This window comes from Zootoca vivipara, chromosome 4 (genome assembly GCF_963506605.1).
Source record: "Zootoca vivipara chromosome 4, rZooViv1.1, whole genome shotgun sequence".
Lineage (NCBI taxonomy): Eukaryota > Metazoa > Chordata > Lepidosauria > Squamata > Lacertidae > Zootoca > Zootoca vivipara.
The window spans coordinates 101902011-101927002 of record NC_083279.1 but is presented as its reverse complement, the minus strand read 5'-3'; the positions used below and the strand labels follow the sequence as shown (position 1 = coordinate 101927002).

General features: G+C 47.6%; 1 protein-coding gene across 2 annotated transcripts; it reads left to right on the top strand.

Moving 5' to 3' along the window:
* Positions 1-7: 7 nt before the first annotated feature.
* On the top strand, positions 8-24863 carry LOC118084902 (zinc finger protein 420-like). Of its 2 annotated transcripts, XM_060274090.1 has the most exons (7): positions 8-659; positions 1436-1928; positions 2130-2211; positions 2497-2579; positions 3999-4125; positions 6629-7778; positions 22521-24863. In XM_060274090.1, the coding sequence occupies exons 2-7, from the start codon at positions 1527-1529 to the stop codon at positions 24454-24456; spliced, it is 3780 nt and encodes a 1259-aa protein (XP_060130073.1). In that variant the 5' UTR covers positions 8-659; positions 1436-1526; the 3' UTR covers positions 24457-24863. The 2 variants fall into 2 exon arrangements, with proteins under 2 accessions (XP_060130073.1, XP_060130072.1); XM_060274089.1 differs by lacking the exons at positions 8-659; positions 1436-1928; positions 2130-2211; ... (1 more) ...; positions 3999-4125; positions 6629-7778 and adding exons at positions 14477-14558; positions 16695-17193; positions 17366-17447; positions 17730-17812; positions 19258-19384 and having other exon boundaries at positions 22469-24860.
* Positions 24864-24992: the final 129 nt, after the last annotated feature.

Here is a 24992-nt window from a genome sequence, read left to right as displayed (position 1 = left end):
AGCCGAGTCCACCCATCTTTGCCCTTTCTCGCCTTTCAGAAATGTCTCTGAGAGAAATGCCCTCTGGAATGAAGGATGCGACCCCCAAGTGAAGTCAGACCTGGTGTGTCTCCCTCCCTCCATGCTGCCCGATGGAGCTGGTTGCCCTCCGGTCGGACCTGTCCGATAGAGACCCAGGATTGGAACCCAGAGCCTTCAGGAAGAGAGCCATTCCCCCCGTGACCCTGCCAGGCCACCTGGCTGCTTCCCACCAGCTTCACCTGCAGCCCAACCTCGGGACTTGGGATGCTGCTGCTTCCCAGGAAGATCCAACACGACCCTCCCACTCCTCTCCTCTCCTTCCCCCCCATCCGGACCCAGGAGAAAAGCTCTCCAAGGACGGCATATCTCCCTCTCCCACCCCCTCCCTCTCTTCCTCTCTCTCTCCTCCACTTTCTGGCCAAGGGAGGGAGATGCTCACAGCCCAACCAAGAGACAAAATCCCCCCCAAAAGCATCTCTTCCCATATAGGCGTAGCCAGGGGGGCAGCAAAGCGAGAGGGGGCTGAGCTGGGTGGACTCGGCTTTGCAAGGGTTAAAGGGAACGGAGTTGCCTTTCTAGAGAGGACAGGTGTCTCTCCTGCAAGGGCTGCATCGCTGTCCCCTCCCTCCTGGGATCTGGTGAGTCTCCTCTCTCCCCCCCCCCAGAGGGTGCAGTGGGGAGACGGGGGAGGGGTCGCAGGGCTGCAGCAGGGGATGGTGCGGGGGGGGGGGCAAAGGCAAGTCAGGGAGGAGAGGGTCCTGCCGGGGGGGGGGGCGAGGTCTGCAAGGCTCTCCTTCCTGGAGATCAGAGGATCCCAAACTCCCCCCAAATCTCCCTTCTCCAAACAAAGGAGTCCCTAAGACTTTAACTCTGTGTGACGTCGCTCAGTGTCATTGCACAACAGAGGAAACATGTGCAAAGGGTTTTCTGAAGCTGGACGAGGAGGGGGACTAGACCCGCCCCATTAAAATACCCACTAGGAGGAGGGAGGGAGGAAAAGTGGGAGAGAAAGGGCAGGAATAAAGAGGGGGATCCCAGCCCATAGTCTGGCTGCTGCATTGCAAACCAGTTTCCCAGCCGTCTCCAAGGGCAGCTCCACACGGAGGCCACTGCAGCAATCCCCTCGCACCCAGAGCATGGCATCCCAGGACCACATCCTCTCTGTCCCAAAGGGATTGTTGCTGGGAAACCAGCCAAGCAGGAAATGGGCGCTGCTACACACTGAGACCCCAGGGTCCTTGGCATCTGCTTCATCTCCTCCTCCTCCTCCTCTTCTTAAGAAGATATTTCATGGTTTGGGCTGTGGTCCAGTCTAGTCCTGGTTCCTAGCAAGACTCATCCATTCTTCTTCAGAGAAGCATTTTCTTCTCCTGAACTACAAATCCTGTAACAGAACATTATATTTGCTTTGTAGGATTTCCTAGCACCTCTCATTAGCACAGGCAGAACTTGGCAGAAGACAAAAGGATTCCTTCCAATCTCTCAGAGGCTTCCTGAGAGCACAGATGGATGATCAGCACTCAGCTGGCCCTGAAGCAGGAAGAGGCCATGCCATCCAAACTGGGAGCAGTGGGGGATTCTGGGAAAACCCAGTGCAGAAGATCCTGGGTGAGGAGGACACCCTCCGCTCAGAGGGGCAGAGCCAGAAGTTGAGGCAGTTCTGCTGCCTGGAGGCCAAAGGGCCCCGAGAGGTTTGCAGCCGACTCTACCACTTTTGCCACCAGTGGCTGAATCCAGAAAGGCACACGAAAGCTGAGATGCTGGACCTGGTGATCTTGGAGCAGTTCCTGGCTGTCCTTCCCCCGGAGATGGAGAGCTGGGTGAGGGAATGCGGAGCGGAGACCAGTTCCCAGGCGGTGGCCCTGGCCGAAGGTTTCCTCCTGAGTCAGGCAGAGGAGAGAAAGCAGGTGAGAGAGACTTTCCTCTGGATATTCCCAAGGGGCTCCAAACAGGATGGAGAACATCCCATAATGCTCTACTGATGGCCCTTCCTTTTCCTGGGAAGGCATCCGAGGAATGAGATATAACACCCTCAAGTTTTTGTCTTTATCATTCTCTTTCTAATATTTCTCACATAGCTCTATTTTGAATACTTGTTTCTTTTTCAGAAAAAGGATCACTTTGCAGAAATGGACCTGGATTCCTGTGAGGCAGAGAGGCCTCCGTTGGACACAAGACAGAGGCAGCTGGGTAAGGAGGAAGGTTGTTTTTCTCTGTTTGGTCTCATCCTGTTGCTATTCCAACTCAACTGAGGTTTCTTTTCATATTGTGGGGGGGGGGGATGTTGGGAACAAGGGTCCAGAGGAGGGGAGATGTATTTCTGCACAACTAACATATGAAATGGGCACAAACCTCCAAATGCTCTCAGCAGGTCAGGCTTTCTCAAAGGCCCACCGGTGGTTAGAGACACCCAGTTTCACCTGTGAGAGAAGCAGGCACTCCTGGCATCCTGCTTACCTTTTATTTCTCTTGCAGGTGACAGAATGATGCTGGCAAGACCTCCTTATTCACATTTTCATGGGAGCAGAAGGGAAGCAGCGGCTGTGGAACCAGATCAGGTCAGGGGAAGCTGCCTTGTGGGGACAGAGGCCGAGGGATGGAGCAATGTCATGGACTGGTTGGGCACAGAGGAATGGTGGGAGGAAGCAGCCAGGGAACCAGGAAGGGAAGATGGCTCAGAGCCCAAGGAGTGGAGGTGGAAGAAGGATGAGCGGTCAGAGGGAGAAGAGGGAGAAGCCTGGGAAGAGGAGGTGTCAGAAGCTGAAGGGGTAACAGGGCTTAGTGAGCTGGGAGACTCTGTGGCAGAATGCAGCCCAGAATCAGAGGCAGAAGAGGAAGGAGGCGAGTGGGAGGAGGGAGGCCGAGAGGCAGAGGTGAGTCAGGAGAAGGAGGAGCCACCGGTGGCTCCCTCTCCTTCTGCCAGAAGCCACCCTCCTTGCTTGTCTCTCAGATCCAGGAGATGTCTGACAATGGAGGAGCAAAGGCAGGCTGCACTCTGGCGCACTGTTGGATCACTTTCAAGAAACCCCAGAGAGGAGGGGACTTGGAAAGCTGTAGGGAGCTGTGGGACTTCACTCTCAGCAAATGATTTCCTGGAGGACGACCCTGTCATGGAATTCTACTCAATATTGATCCAGAGCAGAACTCCAATGTATTGTTAGGAGAGTAAAAACCTAAACACATTGCAGGATTCCCAAAAATAGACCAGAGGCAATTGTATTTCTTTTGGCAAAGCTTTACTGCCACTGAAGGCAAATGAGCATAATGGTCCCAAATCCAAAATGTTCAGGATTGGCCCTCTCCATAAGAAATTGCAGCAGTTGCAGCAGAATTAACATAAACTTACTATACAGTGGTTTATGTTAATTCTGCTGCAACTGCTGCAATTTCTTATGGAGACAGTGGTAAGGGACCCAGGTGGCGCTGTGGGTTAAACCACAGAGCCTAGGGCTTGCTGATCAGAAGGTCGGCGGTTCGAATCCCTGCGATAGGGTGAGCTCCCGTTGCTCGATCCCACCCAGCTCCTGCCCACCTAGCAGTTCGAAAGCACGTCAAAGTGCAAGTAGATAAATAGGGACTGCAGCAGCGGGAAGGTAAACGGCGTTTCCGTGTGCTGCTCTGGTTCGCCAGAAGCGGCTTAGTCATGATGGCCACATGACCTGGAAGCTGTACGCCGGCTCCGTCGGCCAATAACGCGATATGAGCACGCAACCCCAGAGTCGGTCATGACTGGACCTGATGGTCAAGGGTCCACAAGGAGGAGTACCACCTATTTGCACAAAGACGAACACCCATAATTAAAACGCAGAATAAAAGAATTCCATTAAAGCGTTAAAATAAGCATCCAAAATTAAAATGTGCAGCAAAGGAATCCTATTGAAACAACGCAGCCATTAAGAGGAAGGAAAGAACAGAGCATTGTGTAGCATATCATATTTCTGCTGTCTCAGAGGAGGACATTTCCCTTTTTCTTTTAGGGTCCAGTGTGTTTTGAAGATGTCGCTGTTCGTTTCACAGACGAGGAGTGGGCATTGCTGGATCCTGACCAGAGAGCTCTGCATAAGGACGTCTTGGAGGAGAATCGTGGGATCGTGGCCTCTCTTGGTAAGGGTCATCCTATCTGCCTGGAAATTCAACAAAATACCTCTAGGTGACAAACCTCATATATTTTCACAGAGCTCAACAGCGCCCCTACAACACCTGGGAACCTAACACCCCCACTATAAACAGTAAATTAGTTTTTTCTGTGAACAATATTCCTCCAGTAATGCCTCTTTATACCACAGTTGGGCTGGTCTGAACTGCCCAGGTCATCTTCAATGTCAGCTTCAGAGTTGTTAGGAAAGAGAAGTAGCTTCTGTCAGGTTTTCTTGGGTTGACCAAAGAGACGCCTGACCTTGGAGATGGAGGGGAGGCCATGACTGGGCCAAACAAAATCCATCCCAGAGAAGAGCCAGGCTTATTGAATCTCAGGCAGTAGTAGAGATGTAACATTTCCGGAAATTTTGAAGATCGGAACCCACCCACCCCCCGGGTTTTTTCCATTTTTTTCTGGGGAGGAAAGGAAATTTTCGTGAAAATTGAAAAAAATGTACCAAACAATTATTACAAACAGAATTTACTTTTAAAATAATATTTATTTGTATTTGTAACAAATGGAGCAACAATCTCCTGAACTGTTTACTAGTTTATGTGGAACAAAAAAAACTACACACAAAACATTTTTTTTAAATCCAGAAGTAACAATTATTCATATTTCCTCTTCATAGTATTTTTTTAAAAAAAATTCTCAAAAAGAACGGAAGAAGGAAGTGGGACTAAGTTTGATGAATGGGCATGAAATTTAATCAAAATCAAATTTAATCAGAGCTGTAATGATCTTCCTGTGCTTTGAGGCCTAGTGACGAGGATTTTTATTGCCTCCTCTCCTCCGCTATTTGTAAGGCCTCGTTGGACAGCCACTTTGCTTTCTTGCATTTCCTTTTCCTTGGGATGGTTTTCGTTGCTGCCTGCTGTATAATGTTACGAGCCTCCATCCATAGTTCTTCAGGCACTCTGTCCACCAAATCTAAATCCTTAAACCTGTTCCTCACTTCCACTGTGTATTCATAAGGGATTTGATTTAGATTGTGTCTTGCTGGCCCAGTGGTTTTTCCTACTTTCTTCAGTTTAGACTGGAATTTTGCTATAAGAAGCTGATGATCTGAGCTTTATGCACATAAAGCCTGGATATATGTATAAAGCTAAATTACAAAAAAGGGGCTATAATCAATATAGAGATTAAGACCTGCGGGAGCTAGAGACCCAAACTTGTAAATCCAATAGGACCCTTTCTTATGTAATTTCTCCATTTACCTCAGGAATGTTATGCTTGTAAATGACAAACCATTTAAAATCAGTGGCTTTATGGTTTGCTTCAACAAAATGAGAGGTAAGGGGTGCCTCCATGACCTTATTTAGAATATGATTTTTATGTTCTAATATTCTTGTTTTGACTGGTCTGTCAGTGCTCCCAACGTACCATAAACCACAGCTGTCTTCCTATGTTAATTTCTGTTACATTTTTGTTATAATATATTCCATATTTTTCATTGTTTTCACTATGGAGGCATGGAGAGAAAAGGTGGCATGGAAGAGAAGGGAGGCCAGTTCCCCCCTCCCCACATACACACACACACACACGAAATTTGGGTGAAGAGAGGCAAGGCTGAGCCAGGGGGAACCCTGAGGAGGAAGAGGTACAACTTCACAGAGATGTGCCAAGGTAGTTTTCTTCCTCTTCTGGAACCAACGCGCATTTGTTGCTCCCTCGGTAATTTCAACTCTCCCTGCTGTCACATTCACATTGAGGGAGATCTCACTGTAAGCGAGTGGCAGTTGGCCAAGGGGCAGGGGAAACGCCAACAGGGTGGACAGACATCTTCAGCTGGCATGAGAAGGGCTATGGGTAAAAGTGGGGGCTGCAATCTGTGTTTGGGATCACATAACCAAGGAATGATTGCTATTTTAGATTCATTTAGCAAGGGGATATAAGGACCTGGACATAGGTATTTAGCTTTAGGGCAGCTGTGGTAACTGGGTATTTCACGGTAGGTGTAGCGCAAGTAGGGTGTAAATCTTCTCCGATTCTCCTCCTCACATATTTTTCTTTCATTTTATAATGTTCTTCAAACTCATGAAACGAAAGAAGACAAAAATACGAACCAACTTGATAGCAATCACATAACAATCTCACAAACGTCAAACTAAGCAAGTTGTGCTTCCTTTTTCTAGTTATTTGGCTATAGCTTTTGATAGAACACAGGTAATTACATTCTTGATTAAATTACTTTCCATTGATACATAATTTTATGATATTACTCAGCCATCAAACCTTCCCCCAAAAGGCTTCCACAATTTTGACCACTACTGTATATCAAATTTAGCAGCAATCAAGAAGCCATCAGAATCTAATTATAAATATGTTGGTTAATGACAAACCACAAAGGTAATAAACACACACCCAACTCCCTTCAGGGTTGGACTGGATGGCCCTTGTGGTCTCTTCCAACTCTATGATTCTATGATTTGTTCCTGAGGCTCTAATCCCCTTTTGTCTCCATTGCAGATTTTGATGAATTGGAAATTGAGAACAAGGGTGAACATGACAAAATCCCCAGAGAGGAGAAGCCAAGTAAAAATTTGGAGTGTGGAGAGAGCTGCAGTCAGAGCTCCCATTCCACTTCCCAACAAATAATTCTCATTGGGGAAAAACTCTATCAGTGCTTCAAATGTGGAAAGAGCTTCAGTCAGAGTTCCCATCTCACTTCCCATCAGATAATTCATACAGGGGAGAAATCCTATCAGTGTGTGGAATGTGGAAAGAGCTTCAGTCAAAGCTACAAACTCGTTAAACATCAGAGAATTCATACGGGGGAGAAACCCTATCAGTGTGTGGAATGTGGAAAGAGCTTTAGTCAGAGGTCCCATCTCACTTCCCATCAGAGAATTCATACAGGGGAGAAACCCTATCAGTGCATGGAATGTGGAAAGAGCTTTAGTATGAGCTCCTCTCTCACTTCCCATCAAAGAATTCATACAAGGGAGAAACCCTATCAGTGTGTGGAATGTGGAAATAGCTTCAGTCAGATCTCCTCTCTCACTTCCCATCAAAGAATTCATACAGGGGAGAAACCATATCAGTGTATGGAATGTGGAAAGAGCTTCAGTACGAGCTCCAGTCTCACTTCCCATCAAAGAATTCATACAGGAGAGAAACCCTATCATTGTATGCAATGTGGAAAGAGCTTTGGTACGAGCTCCAATCTCACTAAGCACCAAAGAATTCATACAGGGGAGAAACCCTATCAGTGCGTGGAATGTGGAAAGAGCTTCAGTCAGAGTGACTGTCTCATTTCCCATCAAAGAATTCATACAGGGGAGAAACCCTATCATTGTGTTGAATGTGGAAACAGCTTCAGTCAGAGCAACTCTCTCACTTCCCATCAAAGAATTCATACAGGAGAGAAACCCTATCAGTGCGTGGAATGTGGAAAAAGCTTCAGGAAGAGCTCAGATCTCACTTCCCATCAAAGAATTCATACAGGGGAGAAACCCTATCAGTGTGTGGAATGTGGAAAGAGCTTCAGGAAGAGCTCTGATCTCACTTCCCATCAGAGAATCCATACAGGGGAGAAACCCTATCAGTGCGTGGAATGTGGAAAGAGCTTCAGGAAGAGCTCCCAACTCACTGAGCACCACAGAATTCATACAGGGGAGTCGACACTACAAAGCTGTCGCCATCAGCAGAGGACACCTGTTTTTTAAGATGAAATTTGCACTTAATTAATGGGCATACTTTGAACTAGGAGAGATAAAATTATCTCCTAATTGAATCAGCCAAGTTTTTTGATCTAGAGGACTTTCATAGTAATTGGATCGGTATGTTTGGGGAGGTGCGCTTCCATTATTTTCTTTTGATATTTTTTGCATTTGCTATTTTAATCGGCAAATCTCCCCCAAAAGGTTTAGTGTTTGAAATATGAAAGCGGGATTTAAAGAGTATTTTGTTATTGTTATGGTTTAACTTCAAAATAGACTGTGTGAAATTTTGACTATGATTCTGACAACGACCCTTAATGGAATGTTAAAAAGAATTCTTGACTGGAGTTATTGTGTTTTGCTGAGGCATCAACTTGTTAGTAGCTGGAACGAGATGACAGAAGGGAATTTTGGATATCTGCCCAGGACTAATGGTAGAAGGCTAAACTTCCCTTTGTCTTTGATGTGACGCACAGAGATTTGCCCTTGTGTGCAGAACCCGAAAGTGACAGGAAAATGACGAAGAAGAAGAAAATTAAAAACATTTCATACAGAATTATAAAGGACTACCCTGCTGCGTAAATAATGGACAGACTATTTGAATACGAGCGAAAGTTGAACGGACCTGTGGTTGTTAAAAACAAACAAACAATGAATGAAGTATTAACATTGGAAATGATTTATTTGGACTAATTAAGAAATACAGTATGACATTAGATAATCATTCCCCGAAGTTCAGAGCATGGGAAGTCACCCAAAGGATTTATAATTTGGCTTTGAAGAATTGGCTCTTTTGATTGTATTATAATTTAGAATGTTTTATTGTGGTTTTTATTGGATTGTTAAAATGGAAATTTTACAAGAATATTGTGGCTGGGTGGGGCCCGATATGTGATGACATTGATAGATGGGTGGGTGGGACCCGATATCCCCGATATGTGATGACATTGATAGATGACCACTCTAGAATGGGTTGAGTGATACTTCTGAAGCAGAAAGGTGAGGCTGCCAACATGCTGAAGGAGTGGGTCAATGCTGTGGAACTCCAATTCTCTCTGAGGGTTTGCAAAATCCAAAGTGATTGGGGAGGAGAGTTTCCAGGTTCTGAGTTACAAATCTTTTTCCACCGGAAAGGGATAAGTCACAGGTTGATGAACCCCAGCTCTCCATAGGAGAATGGAGTTGCAGAGCGAAGGAATAGAACGCTTCAAGAAGCAGTGAAGGCAATGCTGCTTATTCTGGCCTACCACAACACTTCTGGGTGGAAGCTTGGAGGACTGCGGTTTTTATGCAAAATTGTACCTTCAATGCTGCTGTAGGTGACACACCCTATTTTCTGTTGCATGGAAAGAAGCCCAAGGCAGGGGCGTACCCAGGATCAAAACTGGGGGGGGGGGCAAGGCACGGGAGGGGAGGGGAGGGGAGGGGCCACAAAGTGGAAACGTGGGTGGGGCTATGGAGAACGATGATTATGGTGATGATGACGTAAGAATAAAAATGAAAATAATAAAAATAACTTATCCTCGCAGTGCCTGGCTCTCCTAGGTCCCAGCCCGGCCTCCTCCTCCCTGCCCGGCGCCTTCCTCCTTGAGAGGAAGCCTTCCTGGGGGCGGTGGACAGCCTTCTCCGCCGACAGAGGTGTCCCGGAAGTGAGCGCTGAGGCGGCTGGCAGGCCGCTCTCTCTTCTCCCTCCGCCGGGGCATCAGGCTTGGGGCCTCCTCTTCCGTGGGTGCCAGCGAGCGCTAAGGATCGCGGCAGCGGCACGCCTGGCAGGCGCGGCGACATCACACCTGGTGGCCGCGGGTGAACCATGCGGTGGAGGGAGGCTGAGGGCAGGCGCCCAGGAGCGCGGCCACTGGCAGCAACAGAGAGCGCCGCAGCGCCGACGGCCCCACCAGCAAGCCCGGGGCAGAAGCAGCCACGCTCCCTCCCAGCTCCTGCCGAGCTCCAAGGAGTGCAGCAGCGCTGGCGGCGCACCTGGCAGCCGCAGGTGAACCATGCGGTGGAGGGAGGCCAAGGGCAGGCGCCCAGGAGCGCAGCCACTGGCAACAACAGAGAGCGCCGCAGCGCCGACGGCCCCGCCAGCAAGCCCGGGGCAGAAGCAGCCGCGCTCCCTCCCAGCTCCTGCCGAGCTCCAAGGAGCGCGGCAGCATCGGTGGCGCACCTGGCGGCCGCGGGGAAACCATGCAGTGGTGGGAGGCCAAAGGCAGGCTGTAGCGCAGAGCTCGGCCACCTCTCGGGAAGCTAGAGGGCGCGGCACGGCGGGCAGGAACGCCAAACTCGCACTCCGCCGGGCTGTGCTCCGCCTCTGCCCACCAGCCCCGCCGGCCCTGCTTCTAGGGGGCAACTGCCCCCCCCTGCCCTGCGCTGGGTATGCCCATGGCCCAAGGTGCATTTCTTCCGTGTGTTTGGGTGTGAGGCCTGGGTTCTTGTCCCAGAACCCATGGCTGGTTGCCTTCTGGATAAGCAAACCTCCACCCCTTTGTCCCTGGCTCATAGCCACAAAAAATTATTTTCTGGGACAATAACCTAATTTAGATGTATTCAAGTCTCCAGTGCCAGATGAACTACATCCAAGAGTATTAAAAGAACTGGCAGAGGTGATTTCAGAACCACTGGCAGTAATCTTTGAGAATTCCTGGAGAACAGGCGAAGTCCCAGCAGACCGGAGGAGGGCAAATGTTGTCCCTATTTTCAAAAAGGGGGAAAGAGAGGACCCAAACAATTACCGCCCAGTCAGCCTGACATCAACACCAGGAAAGATTCTAGAGCTTATCATTAAGCAAACAGTCTGTGAGCACCTAGAAAGGAACACTGTGATCACTAAAAGTCAGCATGGGTTTCTGAAAAATAAATCATGTCAAACTAATCTGATCTCATTTTTGACAGAGTCACAAGCCTGGTAGATGAAGGGAACGCTGTGGATGTAGCCTATCTTGATTTCAGCAAGGCCTTTGACAAGGTGCCCCATGATATTCTTGTAAAGAAGCTGGTAAAATGTGGGCTAGACAATGCTACCATTCAGTGGATTTCTAACTGGCTTACTGACCGAACCCAAAGGGTGCTCATCAATGGCTCCTTCTCATCCTGGAGAGTAGTGACTAGTGGGGTGCCACAGGGTTCTGTCTTGGGCCCAGTCTTATTCAACATCTTTATCAATGACTTGGATGATGGGCTTGAGGGGATCCTGAGCAAGTTTGCAGATGACACCAAATTGGGGTGCGTGGCTAATACCCCATAGGACAGAATCACACTTCAAAATGTCATTAACAGATTAGACAACTGGGCCAAAGCAAACAAGATGAATTTTAACAGGGAGAAATGTAAAGTACTACACTTGGGCAAAAAAAAATGAAAGGCACAAATACAGGATGGGTGACACCTGGCTTGAGAGCAGTACATGTGAAAAGGATCTAGGAGTCCTGGTAGACCACAAACTTGACATGAGTCAACAGTGTGATGCAGTAGCTAAAAAAGCCAATGCAATTCTGGGCTGCATCAATAGCAGTATAGCGTCTAGATCAGGCACCCCCAAACTGCGGCCCTCCAGATGTTTTGGCCTACAACTCCCATGATCCCTAGCTAGCAGGACCAGTGGTCAGGGATGATGGGAGTTGTAGTCTAAAACATCTGGAGTGCCGAAGTTTGGGGATGCCTGGTCTAGCTCAAGGGAAGTAATAGTACCACTGTATTCTGCTCTGGTCAGACCTCACCTGGAGTACTGTGTCCCGTTCTGGGCACCACAGTTCAAGAAGGATACTGACAAGCTGGAACGTGTCCAGAAGAGGGCAACCAAAATGGTCAGAGGCCTGGAAACGATGCCTTATGAGGAACGGCTTAGGGAGCTGGGTATGTTTAGCCTGGAGAAGAGAAGGTTAAGGGGTGATATGATAGCCATGTTCAAATATATAAAAGGATGTCATATGGAGTAGGGAGAAAGGTTGTTTTCTGCTGCTCCAGAGAAGCGGACACGGAGCAATGGATTCAAACTACAAGAAAGAAGATTCCACCTAAACATTAGGAAGAACTTCCTGACAGTAAGAGCTGTTCGACAGTGGAATTTGCTGCTAAGAAGTGTGGTGGAGTCTCCTTCTTTGGAGGTCTTTAAGCAGAGGCTTGACATCTATCTGTCAGGAATGCTTTGATGGTGTTTCCTGCTTTGCAGGGGGTTGGACTGGATGGCCCTTGTGGTCTCTTCCAACTCTAGGATTCTAGGATTCTACGTTCGACAGTGGAATTTGCTTCCCCCCCTGCCCCCCCCCCCTAGTTTTGATCCTGGGTTCGCCCCTGGATGGGGATGAGGAGAAGTTTGGAGGGAGGGAGGGAGGGAGGGAGAAGGGGCTCGATCCTCTGTGAGGAGAATATCTCTAGAGCCAGAGGAAGGAGCCTCACAGCTTGGAAGGGGAGACCATGTTGAGGGTCTGGAGAGAGTGAAGCTGGAGGGAGAAGCTGTGGGAAGACGCTCTCCTCCTCCTCCTCCTTCTTCTTCTTCTTCTTCTTCTTCTTCTTCTTCTTCTTCTTCTTCTTCTTCTTCTTCTTCTTCTTCTTCTTCTTCTTCTTCTTCTTCTTCTTCTTCTTCTTCTTCTTCTTCTTCTTCTCCTCCTCCTCCTCCTCCTCCTCCTCCTCCTCCTCCTCCTCCTCCTCCTCCTCCTCCTCCTCCTCCTCCTCCTTCGGTCTCCTTCCAGTCAGGAGGGGAGAGATCTCCTAGGAAAAGGAGATTCCCGAGTCCTTAGCCTCTCTCTGATTGGCTACCGCTGAAGAGAGGGGTGGAGCCCGCACTTTTGGAGGGAGAATAAAGGGAGCCGTTTCTGAGGGGATTTTTAAAAAGGGCTGGATTTTGAGATGGGGATGAGGAGAAGTTGGGAGGGAGGGAGGGAGAAGGGGCTCTGATCCTCTGTGAGGAGAATATTGATGGAGCCAGAGGAAGGAGCCTCACAGCTTGGAGGGGGAGACCATGTTGAGGGTCTGGAGAGAGTATTCAGGCGGGAGTGAAGCTGGAGGGAGAAGCTGTGGGAAGACGCTCTTCTCCTTTTGGGGTCTCCTTCCAGTCAGGAGGGGGAAAGATCTTCTAGGAAAAGGAGATTCCCGAGTCCTTAGCCTCTCTCTGATTGGCTACCGCTGAAGAGAGGGGTGGAGCCCGCACTTTTGGAGGGAGAATAAAGGGAGCCGTTTCTGAGGGGATTTTTAGAAAGGGCTGGATTTTGAGATGGGGGGGAAGGTTTGGAGAAGATGGGGATGAGGAGAAGTTTGGAGGGAGGGAGAAGGGGCTCTGATCCTCTGTGAGGAGAATATCTCTAGAGCCAGAGGAAGGAGCCTCACAGCTTGGAGGGGGAGACCTTGTTGAGGGTCTGGAGAGAGTATTCAGGCGGGAGTTAATGTGGAAGGAGAAGCTGTGGGAAGACGCTCTTCTCCTTCTCCTTCTGGGGTCTCCTTCCAGTCAGGAGGGGGAAAGATCTTCTAGGAAAAGGAGATTCCCGAGTCCTTAGCCCCTCTCTGATTGGCTACCGCTGAAGAGAGGGGTGGAGCCCGGCCCGCACTTTTGGAGGGAGAATAAAGGGAGCCGTTTCTGAGGGGATTTTTTAGAAAGGGCTGGATTTTGAGATGGGGGAGAGGGAAGGTTTGGAGAAGAAGATGGGGATGAGGAGAAGTTTGGAGGGAGGGAGAAGTGGCTCTGATCCTCTGTGAGGAGAATATCTCTAGAGCCAGAGGAAGGAGCCTCACAGCTTGGAGGGGGAGACCTTGTTGAGGGTCTGGAGAGAGTATTCAGGCGGGAGTTAATGTGGAAGGAGAAGCTGTGGGAAGACGCTCTTCTCCTTCTCCTTCTGGGGTCTCCTTCCAGTCAGGAGGGAGAGATCTTCTAGGAAAAGGAGATTCCCCAGTCCGTGGCAAAGGCTGAGAGGATCCCCTGGGTCTGGCATAGAAAGGAAAATCCCTCAGAGAGAGGGGGGGAAGCGAGGAAAAGTGGCCCCTCAGGGCTCACGGAGCAAAGTATGAAGACCTGAAGGAAGCTGGAAAGAAGGGAAGGAGAGAGAAGCAGCAGAAAGAAAGAGAGTCCAGCCTTTGAGTATTTATTCTGGATTATACCTGAAGTGTCACAACACCTGATTTGGAGAGGAGCTGTGCCTGTAGAACCGGGTTCAATCCTAAACCCTAGACTCCCCCCCCCCCGTGAAGAAGGACCTTTTGGGGCTCCCAGGAAGGAGTCTGTGGGGAGGGAAGGAAGGTCGGCTGTCTCTTGGGGAGGGAGAGAGAGGCAGCTTGGGCCCCCAAAGAGCCCCACAAATGGCGCCTGAGGAAGACGAACTGCTCTTCCTCCTCCGCCGCCCAAGCTGAGCAGGGGAAGCCCTTCAAGGGACAGGCCGGCCAGAAGATGGGGCTGCAAGCTGTTCCCCCGGTTTAGGGACAGGGAGGGAGAGAGATGCTCAGAACGGAGCCAAGAGGCGGAGCCAAGCTGGCCCTCGACAGCCATCAAAAATAAAAAACAGTGAATAGAAATCTGAGGTCATGCTGCCTTGGCTGCAGGAGACTGCAATTCAAGAGAGAGGGCGGGCTGAGGTGGGTGGACTCGGCTTGGCAAGGGTTAAAGGGAAGCGAGCTGCCTTCCTAGAGAGGACAGGAAGCAAGGGTGGCGTGGGCAGGTCCTCCAGAGCCAAGGCCCCTCCCTCCCTCCCCAGTCCTCCTTTCCTGCTTTGGTGTCTCTCCTGCAAGGGCTGCATCGCTGTCCCTCCTGGGATCTGGTGAGTCTCCTCTCTCTCCCCCAAGAGGGTGCAGTGGGGAGACGGGGGGGGGTCCCAGGGGGGCTGCAGGGGAGGATGCCGGGGGGGGGGCAAACCCAAGTCAGGGAGGAGAGGGTCCTGCCAGGGAGGGGCGAGGTCTGCAAGGCTCTCCTTCCTGGAGATCAGAGGACGCTCAGCGTCATTGCACAACAGAGGAAATATGTGCAAATGGTTTTCCAAAGCTGGACGAGGAGGTGGACTACCCCCCCCCCCATTAAAAGACCCACTAGGAGGAGGGAGGGAGGAAAGGTGGGAGAGAAAGGCCAGGAATAAAGAGAGGGATCCCAACCCATAGTCTGGCTGCTGCATTGCAAACCAGTTTCCCCGTCGTCTCCAAGGGCAGCTCCACATGGAGGCCACTGCAGCAATCCCCTCGCACCCAGAGCATGGCATCCCAGGACCACATCCTCTCTGTCCCAAAGGGATTGTTGCTGGAAAACCAGCCGAGCCAGAAATGGGCGCTGCTACTCACTGAGCCTCCAGGGACCTTGGCATCAATGGCTGTGTGTGTGTTAAGCTATCTATAGAATAATAATGATAAATTGCCCACCTAATTTCAAGAGAGATGTATTTGGCCCCGTCCACTTGGCCCTCAGGGGGTTGGTCAGATACATACCTGGCCCTCAGACCTAAGAAACAGGGACCCCACCCCAGGAGTCCAAGTGCAAGAAAAGGAGACAGAAGCAGGAGTGGGGTGGGGGTGGGGAGTACCTCCTGAGGACCCCTGGGTGAGGCCCCCCACTAGAATCTAATAGAATAATAACAATAAATTTCCTGCCTATATTTCAAGGGTTTGGCTCTGCCCACTTGGCCCTCAGGGGGTTAGCCAGATACATACCTGGCCCTCAGAGCAAAGAAATAAGGAGCCCACCCAAGGAGTCAGTCTTGAGAGCAGCAGAGAGTCCAAGTGCAAGAATAGAAATCAGAATTTGGGCAACTAGCCGGTCTTAAACTTAATAAGGCCAAGATGAAAATGTTTACTAAAAATATAGGTTAAGATATGGTGGAAGAATTGCAATGCAAGTACAGTCATGCCTCGGTTTAAGTACACTTTGGTTTGAGTACTTTCAGTTTAAGTACTCCGTGGACCCATCTGGAACAGATTAATCCACTTTCCATTTGTACGTTATTATTTTGTATGTTATATTATTTATATATGGTTTTGTATGTTATTATTTTTATATCATTGTCTGTTTGGTGTGTTTGTGAATGTATTTTAATTTGAATTCTAATAAAGTTTATTTTAAATTTTTAAAAATAAGTACGCTTCAGGTTAAGTACGGACTTCCAGAACCAATTACACTCATACTACGGGTTAAGTACACTCCAGGTTGAGTACTCAGCGGGCCCATCTGGAACGGATTAATCCACTTTCAATTACTTTCAATGGGAAAGATCTCTTCAGGTTAAGTACGCTTCAGGTTAAGTACAGACTTTTGGAACCAATTGTGTACTTAAACCGAGGTACCACTGTATTTGGGAATATGGTTAACAGCAAAGAGTATAAATTTACCTGGCCCTCAGAGCAAAGGAAAAGGGACCCCACCCCAGGAGTCAGTCTTGAGAGTGGCAGAGAGTCCAAGTGCAAAAATGGAGACAGAAACGGGGGAGAAATGTGCCCTGAAGTGGGGGTGGGAGAACAACTCCCAAGGACCCCCGGGTGAGGACCCCCACTAGAACCAAGCAGCCATTTTTCACAAGATACAAATGACTCCCTAGTCAGTCAGTTCTGACTTCATGCATTGACTGGAAGGCAGGAGAAACTAGGCTGATTCACCTCTAATAAATCCTTTCAGTTTCCTCCACATTTTGCAATCTTCCTTCTAGGAGGGCTAGAGGCTGCTTTCTTCTTCTTCTTCTTCTTCTTCTTCTTCTTCTTCTTCTTCCTCTTCCTCTTCCTCTTCCTCTTCCTCTTCCTCTTCCTCTTCCTCTTCCTCTCCTCCTCCTCCCCCCCTTCTCCTTCAGAAGATCTCATGGTTTGGGCTGTTGTGCCGTCCAGTCCTGGTTCGTAGCAAGACTCATCCATGCTTGCTAAGGGAACCTTTTTCCTCTCCTGACCTACAAATTGTCTAACAAAACAATGTATTTCCTTTCTAGGATTTGCTAGAGCTTCTCACTAGCACAGGCAGAACGTGGAAGAATACCAAAGGGTTCCTTCCGATCTCTCAGAGGTTCCTTCCAATCTCTCATCCAGATGGATGAGCAAGATTCAGCTGGCCCTGGAGCAGGAAGAGGCCATGCCATCCAAACTGGGAGCAGTGAGGAATTCTGTGAAAACTCTGTGCAGAAGATGCTGGGTGAGGAGGACACCCTCCGCTCAGAGGGGCAGAGCCAGAAGTTGAGGCAGTTCTGCTGCCAGGAGGCCAAAGGGCCCCGAGAGGTTTGCAGCCGACTCTACCACCTTGGCCACCAGTGGCTGAAGCCAGAAAGGCACACGAAAGCTGAGATGCTGGACCTGGTGATCTTGGAGCAGTTCCTGGCTGTCCTTCCCCCAGAGATGGAGAGCTGGGTGAGGGAATGCGGAGCAGAGACCAGTTCCCAGGCGGTGGCCCTGGCCGAAGGTTTCCTCCTGAGTCAGGCAGAGGAGAGAAAGCAGGTGAGAGAGACTTTCCTCTGGATATTCCCAAGGGGCTCCAAACAGGACGGAGAACATCCCATAATGCTCTACTGATGGCTCATCCTTTTTCTAGGAAGGCATCCATGGAATGAGATCTTTCTAATATTTCTCCCCATTCATTCTCTGTTTTGAATCCTTGTTTCTTTTTCAGGAAAAGGATCTCTTTGCAGAAATGGACCTGGATTCCTGTGAGACAGAGAGGCCTCCGTTGGACACCAGAGAGAGGCCACTGGGTAAGCAGGGAGGTGATTTTTCTCTGTACTGTCTCATTCTGTTGGTTTTCAACCCAATCTCTGGGTTCTTTTCATCTTGTTTTGGGGGGATATTTGGGAACAAGGGTCCAGAGAAGGGGAGATGTATTTCTGCACAACAAACATATGAAATGGGCACAAAATTCCAAATGCTCTCAGCAGGTCAGGGTTTCTCAAAGGCCCACCTGTGGTTAGAGATGCCCAATTTCACCTGCGAGAGAAGCATAGACTCCTGGCATCCTGCTTACCTTTTTTCTTTTGCAGGTGACAGAATGAAGCCAGCAAGTCTTCCTGATCCACCTTTTCATGGAGGCAGAAGGGAAGCAGCAGCTGTGGAACCAGATCAGGTCAGGGGAAGCCGCCTTGTGGGGACAGAGGCTGAGGGATGGAGCAATGTCATGGACTGGATGGGCACAGAGGAATGGGGAGAGGAAGCAGCCGGAGAACTAGGAAGGGACGATGGCTCAGAGCCCAAGGAGTGGAGGTGGAAGAAGAATGAGCGGTCAGAGGGACAAGAGGGAGAAGGCTCAGAAGAGGAGGTGTCAGAAGCTGAAGGGATAACAGGGCTTAGTGAGCTGGGACACTCTGTGGCAGAATGCAGTGCAGAATCAGAGGCAGAAGAGGAAGGAGGCGAGTGGGAGGAGGGAGCTTGAGGTCTCATTTATTTCTAGATTGATCACTGAATGCTAAAATTGTCTTCTAAGCAGTGTACAAACGATAACAAATACGGTAGTGTCCAGGATTCACCTAGCCAGCCCCATCCTCTGCAAAATGGGGACTGCTCCCCACTCCTCCCCCTCTCCATGAACCCCTTAAATTTGGCTCTAGGGCATTGGGAGGGAACCTCCCCAGAACAGCTCACGAGGAGAGGAGAAAGTGGATCCTTCCATTGGGGAAACTGGAATGTTTGCGTAGGGGGGCTCCCTGGTCCTGAATGCGGTAATTGTGTCTCTGAAGGACCAGGTGGGCAGCCTGGGATTCATTCTGGACTCACAGCTGTCCATGGAGGCACAGGTCAAGTCTGTGTCCAGGGTAGCTGTCTACTGAGACCCTACCTGATGGCGGACTGTCTCGCCAGAGTGGTGCATGCTCTGGTTATCTCCCACTTGGACTACTGTAATGCGCTCTACGTGGGGCTACCTTTGAAGGTGACCTGGAAAGTGCAATTAATCCAGAATGCGGCAGCTGGCCTAGTGACTGGGAGCGGCCACCAAGACCATATAAAACCGATCCTGAAAAACCTGCATTGGCTCCCAGTCTGTTTCCGAGCACAATTTGGTGCTGGCCTTTAAAGCCCTAAACGGCCCTGTATCCCTGAAGGAGCATCTCCACCCCCATCGTTCTGCAAGGACACGGAGATCCACCTCGTGAGGGGCTTCTTTCTGGCGGTTCCCTCACTGCCCGAAACCAAGTTACAGGGAACCAGGCAGAGGGCCTTCTTGGGTAGTGATGCCCGCCCTGTGAAACGCCCTCCCATCAGATGTCAAGGAAATAAACAACTCTCTGACTTTTAGAAGACATCTGAAGGCAGCCCTGTTTAGGGAATTTTTTATTATTTGATGTTTTATTCTGCTTTTAATGCTCTGTTGAAAGCCACCCAGAGTGGCTGGGGGAACCCAGACAGTTTGGTGGGGTATAAATAAATTATTATCATCACCATCATCATCATCATCATCATTAAAATGTACAGCAAACCTATCCTATTGAAACAACACAGCAACTAACAGGCAGTTTTCTGTAGCAGATCATGTTTCTACTGTCTCAGAGGAGGACATTTCCCCTTTTCTTTTAGGGTCCAGTGTGCTTTGAAGATGTCGCTGTTCGTTTCACGGACGAGGAGTGGGCGTTGCTGGATCCTGACCAGAGAGCTCTGCATAAGTATGTCATGGAGGAGAATCATGGGATTGTGGCCTCTCTTGGTAAGACTCCCTGTGGGATCGTCCTATCTGCCTGGAAATTCAAAAAATACCTCTATGTGACAAACTTAATATATTTTCACAGAGCTCAACAGCGCCCCCTATAACACCTGGGAACCTAACACCCCCCACAATAAACAATACATTACAGTTCTTTCATTGAACAATCTTCCTCAAATTATTCCTTTTTCTACCATGATTGGGCTGCTCTGAACTGCCCAGGCATCTTAAATGTCAGCTTCAGAGTTGTTAGGAAAGATAAGTAGCTTCAGGTTTTCTGTTTTTGTTTCTGCTGCTGTCAGTCTTGGGTCGACCAAAGAGACGCCTGACATTGGAGATGGAGGGGATGCCATGACTGGGCCAAACCAGATCCATCCCAGAGAAGAGCCAGGCTTATTGAATCTCAGTTAGTAGTAGCAGTGATAATAATAGTAATAATTTTTATTCATACCCTGCCCATCTGGCTTGGTTGCACCCAGGCAACACATGTATAAACATGAAACCTTAATAATAAAAATCTGATCCCGTATAAAAAGTACATTAACTTTAAAATGAACAACTTACAGTAGTGGCCAAAACTGTGGAAACCTTTTGGGGAAAGTGTATTTCTGAGGTTTGATGGCTCATGGCACCATTTGTAGGGAGGAATAATACCAAAAAATTATATAGCAATGGAAAGATAATTTAATGAAGATTGTAATGCAATAACTTTTATGAAGGAGTATTTATTAGAACAGCAGTCATGAAGAAGAAACATGAAACACATAGAAAAAATGGGATATACAGAAATTCTCACCATGTCAATTAATACCGGTATTTAGTTTGGTAACCTTTAGCTTTAATTACGGCCTTACAACGCCTTCTCATGGAGTGAATCAATTTTTTTTTAGTTCTGCAGCTGTAATAATGTGAAACCAAGATTCAATTATTGCCTCTATTAATTGAGCTGGGATTCTGAGCAGCCTAGTTAACGATCTTTTGGGGTTACGTACACTTCAAAACTGGAAAGAGTGTTCTGGTTTGCGTAATTTTTTTGGAAAGCGAACGTACTCCATTCGGGGGTGCACTTCTGTTTTGTCGGCACGGCCTTCCCTCGCTCAGCCCAGCAGAAGCAGCGGCGTTGGAGCCAGGGATCGGCAGCGACATCTTTTGCCTGCTTGGCACAGCCTTCTCCTGCTTAACGCCGTCTGTGGCAGCAACACCCAGAAGCAGAGAAGGGCGTCCTTGATGCTGCAGTGATGGAATAGTAGAATAGACAGCTGAGCGGAGGGTGGGGAGGAACGATCCCTGTCCAGGGACTCACCTGTCCTCAGGAGATCAACCAACAGACCGTCCTCCTGTGTAGCCTCCTAAACTCTCCATTCAGGTGTCAGGAAAAGGCCTACTTACGAGTAGGACCCTGGCAGAGATACATTCTCCCCCTCCTGGGCGATCGTTCGGGAGTTTCATAAGCATTCTCCAGCCCGAACATCACAGCGACTGGTGCCAGAAGACACCAGCACACTTTAGGGATCCGCAGAGGTTGCTCAGTAGCGTAACAGACCTCAGTAGCACAGCATCTTGGCTAATCTACGTCATTTACATATAAACACACTTGGAGCTCTTCATCATGTCTCCCTTTCTCTTGCATCACACAGAAAAGAGAAAGAGCAAAGGAACAACAGTCCCACTTAGGAACACAGTAAGACAAACATCCTGTCTACATCACTTCCAACTCTGTGGAATGAAAACACATGCAGTCATATGACAGACAACAAACCTATGACTGTAGACGGGGAATGAATCTCCCCAAATCCCCCACCTGCTATTGCTTGAAACGGATGGTGAGGTCACACGCAGTCCCAAGCAAGTGAGACTGCTCGCAACATCTCCCGTTCTCTCTTTTGGGGGAGAGATCTGTGTCTTGCCCAATGAGCTACATCTTAGCAGTGTGGAACTTCTTCTCCACTTCCTGAGTGAAATAACTACTGCTCACTGTCAAGCTGGTTAACTCGTGTTCTCGTTATTTGTTTTTATGTTGTGACCCGCTGTGTGATATTGGGATGAAGGGAGGTATATAAAAAAATTATACAGTGGTATACATTGATGATTGCTTTCATTTGATGGATCAACGGTCTAGTTAGATAGTAAAATTCATGCTAAATCACTGTTTTAGGGGTTGTTTTTTAAAAGTGGAACGGATTAATCCCTTTTCCATTATTTTCTATGGGAAAGCACGCCTTGGTTTAAGAACGCTTTGGTTTAAGAATGGACTTCTAGAACGGATTAAGTTCGTAAAACCAAGGTACCATGTATTGCTGGGTTGCTTCTGACTAACAAGTTTCTTTTGTTAGTCAGATTTTCGATTTGGTTAAGGTTGAAACCACCTTCTGCACACAGCAGCAACATGACATGGAGCGGAATCCTGCTGAAATTAAATAAATAAGCAAGGTTATCACATGCGGAACGCTTCAGTTTGGACTCAAATATTTGATTTCTGTATTTGGGGATTTTACATTCCCATTAATGATGCAAATTCTGCCCACACCTTTTGCTATCATACAACCCCAGATCATCACACTAACTGGGTGTTTCACGGTAGGTGTAATGCAAGTAGGGTTTAAATCTTCTTCGATTTCTCCTCACATATTTTTCTGTCATTTTTTATGTTTTCCAACTCATGAAACAAAAGAAGACAAAAACCCAACCAACCAACTTGATAGCAATCACATAACAATCTGGCAAAAGTCAACCTAAGCAAGTTGTGCCTCCTTTTTCTAGTTATTTGGCTATAACATTTGATAGAATATAGGTAATTACATTCTTGATTAAATTATCTTTCCATTGATACATAATTTTATGATATTACTCAAAAAGAAGTAGTGTTATGAGACCTCAGTCCTCTGAAATATACTTCCCCCCCAAAGGCTTCTACAATTTTGACTACTACTGTATATCAAACTAAGCAGCAATCAAGAATCCATCAGAATCTAATAATGAATATGTTGGTTAATGACAAACCACAAAGGTAATGAACACACACCCAACTCCCTTCACTTCTTCTTCATTTGTTCCTGAGGCTCTAACCCAATTTTGTCTCGATTGCAGATTTTGATGAATTGGAAGTCGAGAACAAGGGTGAACATGACAAAATCCCCAGAGAGGAGAAGCCACACAAAAATTTGGAGTGTGGAGAGAGCTGCAGTCAGAGCTCCCATTCCACTTCCCAACAAAGAATTCTCATTGGAAAGAAACCCTATCAGTGCATGGAATGCGGGAAGAGCTTCAGTCAGAGCTACCATCTCACTTCCCATCAGAAAATTCATACAGGGGAGAAACCCTATCAGTGCTTTGAATGTAGAAAGAGCTTCAGTAACAGCTTCTCTCTCACTTGCCATCAAAGAATTCATACAGGGGAGAAACCCTATCAGTGTGTGGAATGTGGAAAGAGCTTCAGTCAGAGCCCCCATCTCACTAAGCACCGGAGAATTCATACAGGAGAGAAACCCTATCAGTGTGTGCAATGTGGAAAGAGCTTCAGGACTAGCTCCAATCTCACTAAGCATCAAATAATACATACAGGAGAGAAACCCTATCAGTGTGTGGAATGTGGAAAGAACTTCATTAATAGCTCCTCTCTCACTTCTCATCAAAGAATCCATACAGGGGAGAAACCTTATCAGTGTGTGGAATGTGGAAAGAACTTCATTAATAGCTCCTCTCTCACTTCTCATCAAAGAATTCATACAGGAGAGAAACCTTATCAGTGCATGGAATGCGGGAAGAGATTCAGTCAGAGCTCCTCTTTGAGTTTCCATCAAAGAATCCATACAGGGGAGAAACCTTATCAGTGTGTGGAATGTGGAAAGAGCTTCAGTCAGAGTTCCGATCTCACTTCCCATCAAAGAATTCATACAGGGGAGAAACCCTATCAGTGCATGGAATGTGGAAAGAGCTTCACTAATAGCTCCTCTTTGAGTTTCCATCAAAGAATCCATACAGGGGAGAAACCCTATCAGTGTGTGGAATGTGGAAAGAGCTTCAGTCAAAAGGCCAACCTCACTTCCCATCAAAGAATTCATACAGGGGAGAAACCCTATCAGTGTGTGGAATGTGGAAAGAGCTTCAGTCAGAGCTCCCATCTCACTAAGCATCAAATAATTCATACAGGGGTAAAACCATATGTGTGTGTGGAATGTGGAAAGAGCTTCAGTCAGAGCTACGAACTCGTTAAACACCAGAGAATTCATACAGGGGATAAATCCTATCAGTGCGTTGAGTATGGAAAGATCTTCAGTCAGAGCTCCCATCTCATTTCACATCAGAGAATTCATACAGGGGAGAAACCCTATCAGTGCGTGGAATGTGGAAAGAATTTCATTAATAGCTCCTCTCTCACTTCTCATCAAAGAATTCATACAGGAGAGAAACCCTATCAGTGCGTGGAATGTGGAATGAGCTTCAGTCAGAGCTCCCATCTCACTTCCCATCAGAGAATTCATACAGGGGAGAAACCCTATCAGTGCGTGGAATGTGGAATGAGCTTCAGTAGAAGCGATTCTCTCAATTACCATCAAATTATTCATACAGGGGTGAAACCCTATCATTGTGTAGAATGTGGAAAGAGCTTCAGTACAAGCTCCCATCTCACTTCTCATCAGAGAATTCATACAGGGGAGAAACCCTATCATTGTGTGGAATGTGGAAAGAGCTTCAGTATGAGCTCCCATCTCACTTCCCATCAGAGAATTCATACAAGGGAGAAACCCTATCAGTGCGTGGAATGTGGAAAGAGCTTCAGTCAGATCTCCTCTCTCACTTCCCATCAAAGAATTCATACAGGGGAGAAACCCTATCAGTGTGTGGAATGTGGAAAGAGCTTCAGTCACAGCCAAAGTCTCACTAAGCATCAGAGAATTCATACAGGGGAGAAACCCTATCATTGTGCGGAATGTGGAAAGTGCTTCAGTTCAAACTCCAATCTCACTTTTCATCAAAGAAATCACACAGGAGAGAAACCCTATCAGTGCGTGGAATGTGGAAAGAACTTCAGTCAGAGCTCCCATCTCACTCGGCATCAGAAAATTCATAGATAGTTTGGAAAAACCCTTCTGTATAGCTTTAGACGTCACGCAAATACGCACCTTTTTAACCAGGCCTTTGGCTGATTGACATCTAATGCCCTTTTAAAATGTTGTTGGGAGGGGGGTTAAAGATGTGTATTTTGTATTTTTTTAATGCCTTTTCTTTTTTCTTTTTTTAATCAAACTTTATTTCTTTTAAATCATATCAAAAACAAAAACACAAAAACCTTGTCACAAGACATTGTCATATGCAAACATATTCAAAAAAAACTTGAGAAAAGAAGATGAGAAGAAAGGAAAAATAGACAAAAAAAGAAAAAATGAACATTTTTTTTAAAAATAAAAATAATCTTTATTGATTTCAACAGAAAAAGGAAATTGTTTACATACAAATAAAAACATACAACTGTAATACTGGTATTACATTGTCTTATTTTCCCCTCCCACCCCCTCCCTCGTTTCCCTCCCTCCTCCCCACCCCCCTACTTCTCAACCTGTTCTGAGCTTATCCCTGTTTTCCAAATATAAATTGCATACTATAATTTATT